At 46.3% G+C, this 8,857-nt stretch overlaps 1 protein-coding gene across 2 annotated transcripts in view; it reads right to left on the reverse strand.

Moving 5' to 3' along the window:
* Positions 1 to 235: 235 nt before the first annotated feature.
* efcab11 (EF-hand calcium binding domain 11) overlaps positions 236 to 8,857 on the reverse strand; it is a 27,631-nt gene continuing 19,009 nt past the window's right edge. For both annotated transcript variants that reach the window (XM_047045011.1, XM_047045003.1), the window contains one exon: positions 236 to 420. In XM_047045011.1, the coding sequence (XP_046900967.1) occupies positions 339 to 420 (82 nt within the window). In that variant the 3' untranslated portion in view covers positions 236 to 338. The remainder of the gene's footprint in view (positions 421 to 8,857) is intronic.

The raw sequence follows: 8,857 nt of genomic DNA on the forward strand, positions 1-8,857 counted from the left end.
TGAAGTGGCAGATCACTTCAGGGACTAAAGAGTGCAATGGATACGTTCTGTTGAAGTGGGATTTTGAGTGTTGACTATAGGGCACGTGAGAGGGGGGAAACAAGGGGAAGGAGGTGAGGGAGGGTTGGGTGATTCCTTTCATCTGCATATCCTCTCCATCAAAGATACTGTAAGATCCAGAAGGAATTCATCCCAACTGTTTGATCACTCTCAGCAAAGATAATCACACCAAACATCCAAATAAGTCTTGTTTATAAGACAACTCCATTTCAAATGTAACAACTGTAACAAAAAAACAAAAAACAAAGTACGTGTACGTGTGTGTGTGTCTGTGTGTGTCAGCTGTTGGCCAGTCCATAGTTGATGACACACTCAAAGTCCTTGAAACTAACATGACCATCGCAGTCCTGGTCCACGTACCTGGAGGGGAAGAGAACAGCAAACAACACAATGACTCAATGTTATCTTACTACAATAACAGACCCCTCTGTCTTCCCCCTGTGTCATTCTCCATACCTTAACTCCTCTCTAAGGTCCTCTTCCGTGTTCCCTCTCTCCTCTACAAATGTCCTTGCACATTTTGGTGCAAGGACATGTTCCTATTTTTGTGGGGCTTTGTGTAATTTTGTGTCCTAAAACTTCACTGTACCAAACGACATACCTAAATACCCCTAGAAGTTTGGCAAAAAGAGACTGATGGTCAAATAAGAAATACGATAATTGCATGTCAAAATAAAACAGTGAGAGATATGTGTTCTCATGCTTGAATGAAGATGTAAAATGATATATTGGGTTCATGTTTTAATCTGAGTTGTATAGAATTTTGTACTGTATTTTCTCTTGGTCATTGGAGACTATGGTCTCATTCCAACCAAGGATTGGCACAAAGCTCAAAGCACAATAGACTGGTGAAAACTGCCTTTTTGAATTCCAATTTTGTCTCCCTCCTCCCTTCTCCACCCCTCACACACGAGCCCCCCCCCCCCCCCCATGGGCACACACTCATACTCATGCAAGCACACACTTACACTTTACAGATTCATGCCGACTGCCTGGCAAGTATCCATGCCCGCTGTCACGCACTCAAACATAGATAACTACAAATGCGTGCGCCCACACACACGCACGCCCAAACTACAGTCTCTCTCTCTCTCTCTCTCTCTCCTCCCCTCATCTGTAACATCTTCCTACCAGGAGATGTAACAGATCTCAAGTGTTAGATTAGACAGCGAGGTCTTATTCCCGTCTCATTTCCCATCAGACTGCTCCTTTTTGCCAACATGGCTGTGTGTGCTTTTTGGCTAGTTGTTTGCCCTGATAATGGAGGGGTATTGATGCCAGAATCAGTTCCTACTCTATTCTATTAGATGCTATTGATTTGATCAGAGGCTCGTCAAGATATGTGGCATTAAGCAGATGAGTGGCCTGTCTAGTCAATCAATGGTATTGATCCATGAGTCAATGAGTAGAAAAGGCTTGGTGCAGCAGAATCCGAGGACATGCAAAATCAACAGGAAAAGACAAACACGGCCGGAAAAAATACACACACACTCTCACACACACACACACACGGGCACCAACAATGACACACCTGAGAGCTAATAGGAGCATTCAAACACATGGCGGCAAACGTTTTATCTATCCTTATCTGTTTGGGTCATCATTGCACACCCTTTCCTCTCTTTCCACCATCCCTCCTTTTTTACCAGTCTTTCAAAAAAAAGAAAATATTGTCTCCTCTATTTGGTTTTTCTTTCCCTCCAGGCTGGTTTGTGCTATTGACTTGTCTCTCTCCGTCTCTCTGCGTGATCTCTCACTTCCGAGTGCTCGGCAGATGTGTGGAGAGATGAGGGAGCAACAGGGAGGAGAATTAAAACACCATTACCCACGCAGCCCCTGGAAAATTGCACTTCCCTGTTCCGCGTCTGCCTCCTCTCTGCCTCTCATTCCTCCCTCTTACCCACAGAGAGACAGACAGACAGACAGATAAGCGGGCGGGCAGGCAGGCAGGCAGGCAGACACTCTTTGCAATTGTGGCCTGCAGAGTTGGATAGAGTTTCCTCTTGATGCTGATCTATGCCAAACATAATACATAATCCAGTAGCCCTGATCTTCTGCTATCTATGTTTAGTCTCAGGAAAACGGGCAAGATGATCCGAGGCCGGCGCTAACCTTGTCATATTGCACAACTGACAGGTCAAAACTAAAATAACCAGGAATGAAATCAATATAATATCAACTATATATAGGCTATTGTGTCTTTACTACCCAGACAACCATCCCACCCTGTCACTGTCCAGTCCTCTCCTCCCTGCCTCCTGGTCCTCTGGACCCCCTCACTCCTCCCTGCCTCCTGGTCCTCTGGACCCCCTCACTCCTCCCTGCCTCCTGGTCCTCTGAACCCCCTCACTCCTGCCTGCCTCCTGGTCCTCTGGACCCCCTCACTCCTGCCTGCCTCCTGGTCCTCTGGACCCCCTCACTCCTCCCTGCCTCCTGGTCCTCTGAACCCCCTCACTCCTGCCTGCCTCCTGGTCCTCTGGACCCCCTCACTCCTCCCTGCCTCCTGGTCCTCTGGACCCCCTCACTCCTCCCTGCCTCCTGGTCCTCTGAACCCCCTCACTCCTGCCTGCCTCCTGGTCCTCTGGACCCCCTCACTCCTCCCTGCCTCCTGGTCCTCTGGACCCCCTCACTCCTCCCTGCCTCCTGGTCCTCTGGACCCCCTCACTCCTGCCTGCCTCCTGGTCCTCTGGACCCCCTCACTCCTGCCCGACGTCTCCCTTGTGGTTCAGAGGATCCGGAATGCTCATGTCCTTCACGCTTTGTTTCCGCGGAAACGGGGTTAGGGTTGCGCTTGTCCTTCCACGATGGTGAGGCGTGAGTGACAGGAGAAAGAGGGCGGGCCCAAAACTAGAGTAGGTAATACAGTGAAATGAAAGAGAGAAATATAGTGTCGGTGAGATGTAATGAGAGAGCAAAGACGAGATAACTCCTTATGACAGAAGAGAGATGATCAGCTTTTAATGCCTGACTGCGGCAGTGTGTGTGTGTATGTGTATGTGTGAGTGTGTGCGTGTGTGTCAATTTAACAAAATGCCAACCACTTACACTCACAGCAACACTTTACATTACGTACCAACTGACAGACGCCATACTTACAACTATAATCAGGAACATGCCATTAGGATGTGATTACGGGGAGAGAGAGAGAGAGAGAGAGAGAGAGAGAGAGAGTGAGGACAGTATACTGTGTGTGTGTCTGTGAGTGTAGTGACAGTCTAATTAAGCTGTGAGGCTGACCACTCAACATTAGCTGTATCTGATGGACAGCTATGGTATTACGATTACAGGAGTCTGTCGTACGTGTCCATGCGTAAAAGAGAGACAGAGAGCGAGAGATAGAGACAGAGAGAGCGAGAGAGAAACTGAGAGACAGACAGACACAGAGAGAGAGAGAGAGAGAGAGAGAGAGAGAGAGAGAGAGAGAGAGAGAGAGAGAGAGAGAGAGAGAAAGAGAGAGAGAGAGAGAGAGAGAGAGAGAGAGAGCGAGCGAGAAAGAATACAGTAAATCATGTATACATGAAGAAGGGAACATAAGGATATATAATGTATGAGGCACACTTCAGAAAATAGAGGGATGAGCTTCCACCCAATGCATGAATTGTGTCATTTGCCTCCCGCATAGCCCATACGGCAGCCCGAGCCACTGCAAAAAAACTGCAACTCCCAGGGGGGCCGTGGGGCAGGCTGGCGATGACATCATTGGTGCGCACCTGAGGCCCAGGCACATTAATCAGAGAACCTCCTGTTGTTCTTTTCCATTTTCTAAAGATGCATAAGAATACACACACACACAGGTGCATAGAGCAGAGCAAAGTCTGCCAAAAACCGCCCAAGCTACTTGGTCAATGTCAAACCTGTAATGCTGACACACTGACTCAGGTGAAAATTGAGAGATTAAATGAAAAAGAGATGCTCCAAGTACTGCCTCCTCACCTCACTTTGTTCATCAATGGGACAGTGATCCTGGCAGAACGGACGGGATCCAAACAGTGTGTGTACTGTAGAGTGTGCCTGTTTGTTTGAATCACAGGGACGTTGTCCTTATGCGTTAACACAGACAGCATCGATGACTTCATTGTTGTGCTCTGCAATACCCTATTGGCTTGGGCTCAACACTCTGTGTGGGCCTTGCAGCGATATAGCCAACAAGCAATGATTGTTGACTATCATCGTCATAGTTTGCATGGTCTATTTTGGGTTGGACAGATGAAAACGTGTTGATGGCTAAGCTAGCAGCAGCTAAGGTAAAGCGTTGTTTAAATCAATGTTCTCATATTATTTTTTATTATATTAGGCGTAGTTGACACATACGCAGATTTTCCTAAACAACAGCCTTAGATACAGCGAAGGGACACGGGCATGTTTTGATATTGGGACCCACTGATTGGGTTTCATGCCCCCAAGGCTCTTTTAATAGACGCTATAACGCCAAACTCAGAGAGAGCATCAAAATGGGGACTTAGAAAACGACACGGTGAACAAAAACCTTGCTCCCCAATATGACAAAAGCTACAATGACTACACTACACCTGGAAGGGGTGAGACCTTTTACAGTCACCCCTGACTCACTCAAGCCGCGACGGAATGAAAGGTTTTATGAGTCATGCGCTTCGACTACCCTTGTGGACTGGTGACGGAACTGCAGTTAAAGACACACATGACACATGCTATTACACGATCTTGCATGTAAGTGCCCGTCAGGTGGAGGTAGGAAGGAGTCAACAGGGAACATTTTTGATCATTAGAGTCCATAACCCTGTTCTTCACCTTCCTCCTCTGCCTGTCCTCTCCCCCCCCTGTCCTCTGAGAAATCACCAAAGATGTGATTGGATTCGAGAGCACATGCTTCCAGCTGCAGACGAGGGTAAAGATGGAATCTCAATTCCCTTAAGAGGCTACCAGTTCTCACCTTCCTTGTGTCATCATCGTCCTTCACATTCCTTTCAACCACCCTTCAGTGCCCTTTGATATCCTCGTGTCAAGGGAGTAAGTGACTACAAAAGAAGGCCACTTAAGACAATTGAGGTGCAGCCCGTGGAACGTCAGAACAGCCTTTAAGTACGGTGCATTTCCAGTGGAGGAAAGTTGTTCAGCGTATACCAGTTCATTAAAACCCCGGAGGGTCCCAGACAGCGTTTTGCCTGAGCACCCCTCCAATGTTCATTTGCAGTTTGCGACGCTAAAATAATCCATTAATTCCTAATTAGTTTATCAAGGGGTGCGGCTGCGTAGCATCACACCGATGCACGCACAGGCACACACGGCTGGGAGATAAGCTTGGATTTTGCTTGACTCGTTGCGCATAAACTGTAAGACATGAGGCGGATACACTGGGGAGGGAGTGGCTGGGGAAAACACACACAATCAGGGAAGGGCTCGGTGATATTATAGAGTTGTCATAAATGAATGCATTTGCTTCTGCCTGCTAGCAAGAGCCATAGATAGATGGGTTTGAAATGTAAAGGCCTTACGATCCCAATGTGTAAGTGTTTGTAAGTGTGTATGTTTTGGGAACCACATTAACATATGTTCACGAGATTGGAAAAGAAGAGGGCATGGTGAGAATACAATGATGTTGTCTTTTGTTGTTAAAGGACACACAAAGATGCATGTCAGGCCAATAGCCATCCACACATTGCACCTGGCTGCCATGGAAACAACGAGGGCCGTATGGCACACAGCAATGTGAAAAGTCCACTGCCTGATGGTTTTTTCCATTTTGCAGACATGCAAACTGGAATGGTGTAACTGTCTATCCCTGTGTGGACGTTAGATCTCCATGAGAGAGAGAGAGAGAGAGAGAGAGAGAGAGAGAGAGAGAGAGAGAGAGAGAGAGAGAGAGAGAGAGAGAGAGAGAGAGAGAGAGAGACCCAACATCCTAAGAAGTCATCTCAGAATACACACTGTCTGTGTGTGTCATCTGTAAACTGCCTCATCTAATGCGGAAAAGGTCGATTTTTTCTTTCGTGTCCTAGATTAGTGTCCACAGGAGAGGAGGGGTGAAATGTAACATTTTAAATGTGAAATGTATGAGTTTGAATGATCGTCATTCTGTGTGGATGCAAGTCTGTAGGCAAAGGTGGTGTGTCTTGTACTGTCAAAGACAGGCAACAAATTGCATTTACTCAAAGACAAATCTGGCAGACCGGGAGCACACAGCCACCAAACAGAATGCTCTTTTTACTCTTGGCAAATATGGAATCATCTGACCGTGTGAACATTTGACCTCAAATTCACGTCATGGGTGAATTAGGTGTGCTATACATGCTTGTGCACTTGCGTGCATGTGGTAAGTTACCAGGCTAGGTCGCTGCTGGTAACTGCACATGATGATTACAGGGTGATGTCTGTAAATCACTCCTTTTTCAAATAGGCAAATATAGAGGGATTGAGAGTGGGCGGAAAAACGCTGCAGGTACCAGACGGCTCAGGGAAAAAACAGCTTGGTCTTCACTTCAAACATGATGGATTTATAATATGTGTTTGCTCCCTGTAATGCCACCCAACGCCCTGCTCTACAATCTGGGATACAGATGCAGGGCAAGGGGGGGGGGGGGGGGTAGCCACTGTGTGCTTTGCAGGCTGGGTAAGTAATTGTGGTAAGCAGTCCAATGTCTTTATGCATACAATCAACAGCTCTGGACAGATTTAGCATCATCAGGGAAGGGGGGGGAGCAAGAGAGGAGGGAGTGCAAGAGAGAGAAAAAGATGGAGAGAAAAGAAAAATCCACAACTTATTTCCCAATTCCTCGATCCATCCCTGCAGTATTTCTCTCCTTGGCTCTCTCTCTCTCTAATGAGAACCGTGTTTAATCAGTGTTCATGATGAGTGTCTAAAGCAGCCACAGTCTATTCATCCTTCATTCATCCCTCCATTTGCCTATTGACACTGCGCTGCTCAAACACTGGCCTAATAACTTCAGTTTCCCTCTCAACTTCGCACAGCCGCAAGAGGAAGAAGAGAGAAAGGATAATGGAGGGATGGGAAGAGAGAGGGGGAAGAAAGAGAAAGTCAAACAAATGTACTGATTAGAGTTGAGGGAGCAAGACTCGTGGCACTGGGTGTGTTGAGGGCAAGGGCATAGGTTTGGTTGGGACATTGGTTGGGAATGTTTTGTGCCCTATGAGTTAACTGTACCCCTGCTCTGTCGTTGATGAATGGAGTTCCAATGTTTCAATCGTCTCTTGACATTGGTGGAGACATGCCTCTACTGTCCGTCCCCAAGTCTGTGGTAGGGGACTTGATACGTCAGTATCAAATATATGTCAGTGGATGTATGTAGTGGAACTGCAAAGTTGTAAAGGCAACTGGGAGTCACGTCATTTTTGGAGACACTGAGCACGTAATGACTGACATAACCACTTTAATTGTTAGTAGGTTTCTCCGCCTGTGACACGTTTCTAGGTCCCTAACAGGTTAGGTTTTGTCAGTTGTAGACACAAACGTATACGTACAAACACACAACTACGGACGTACTTACAATCTACAGTGACGCTGATCTCAAGTGGAATATTCTCAGAATCTTGATTCCTATTGATTTCCCTTCTGCCAGACAGATCTGTTCTTAACTAGATGAGGACATGAACACCCACACACACACAGCTCTATGAACGTTTGCATGCCTCACTCTCTTCACAACCCCCAGAAATCGGTCTCTCTGCCTGCCGTTTGAAAACCCCATTTTCTTTTGTCACGCGCTGGAGGATGAAAGTCCTTCCTCCTCTCTTTCCGCGAGGCCCAAGAGTCCGCCCCCCCCCCCCCCCCCCCAGTCAAGTTTGTCAGAACCACTTGAAACTTAGGCTAAGAAGCACCATTGGGATAATTTTTTCTAACACTACCCCCCCCCCCCCCCTTCTCCTTTTCTTTTTTTTTTTTTAGCAATTTCAGGGGCTTTGCAGAAGTCTAGACTGTCACCCTACCTCAAAGAGGACTTGGAAAGCGAGCTGGTGCTTTGGGGAGCAGGGTTAGCTACGAGTGTTAGCGTCGCTCCGATGTGACTCCAAGCGCTCTGCTGAGGCCTTGGTGGAATGCATACAGAACACAGTGTTCCTTCCTGTTTGGATACATGATGGGAAGTAAAATCACTGTTTTACTGCAATGACTACTGCAGACTTGGGGTGAGTCAATACACAAAGACAAATATTGCACAGAATACTATATAAAAAGATCTACGAAATCTCAACCACACTGCATACATGTAATAGTAGTGTTGCAAATATTATTTTAAAGTAATAATTGCTACATTCTGAAGGAATTCATTATTAAGAATAGAGCAGATTGCAATGTGTTATATTTTCTACAGAAAGTAAATAACTCTAACCTGTAACTTAAGAGGTTTGGAAATGGGCCTTCAGGTCAAGATTACTGAGCATTTAATCACATCAGATTCAATCAGTTATCAATTCAGTCAATAATCAATTTATTTTAGAAATCATAAACATAGCGCACGCCAGCCCTACAGGGGGAAGACAACATGAAACTAGGGTTTTGTTTGATCAGGGTTGATGGACGTGAGGTCTGGGTCTCTGTTATCATACGAAGATGATCCATAGTGCTGCGATGCAGGAAGTCTGGATTGAGAGTTTGGGGGATTTCATTCACCCTGCAGTGAGAATTGTCTTTTGGAATGATTTTGTAAAAAGTACTGATAACACATGCAATCATCGATCCCTTCAATTGTATTGGAACTCAGGTTAGCAGCATTTCATGGCGAGACTGCATGCAAACAAATTATTTTGGTCCAATGTAGAAAGCTTTGTAACAAGCCTAAAATTGCTGATGCCAGACAATCCTGAA

Source organism: Hypomesus transpacificus, chromosome 3, assembly GCF_021917145.1.
Source record: "Hypomesus transpacificus isolate Combined female chromosome 3, fHypTra1, whole genome shotgun sequence".
Lineage (NCBI taxonomy): Eukaryota > Metazoa > Chordata > Actinopteri > Osmeriformes > Osmeridae > Hypomesus > Hypomesus transpacificus.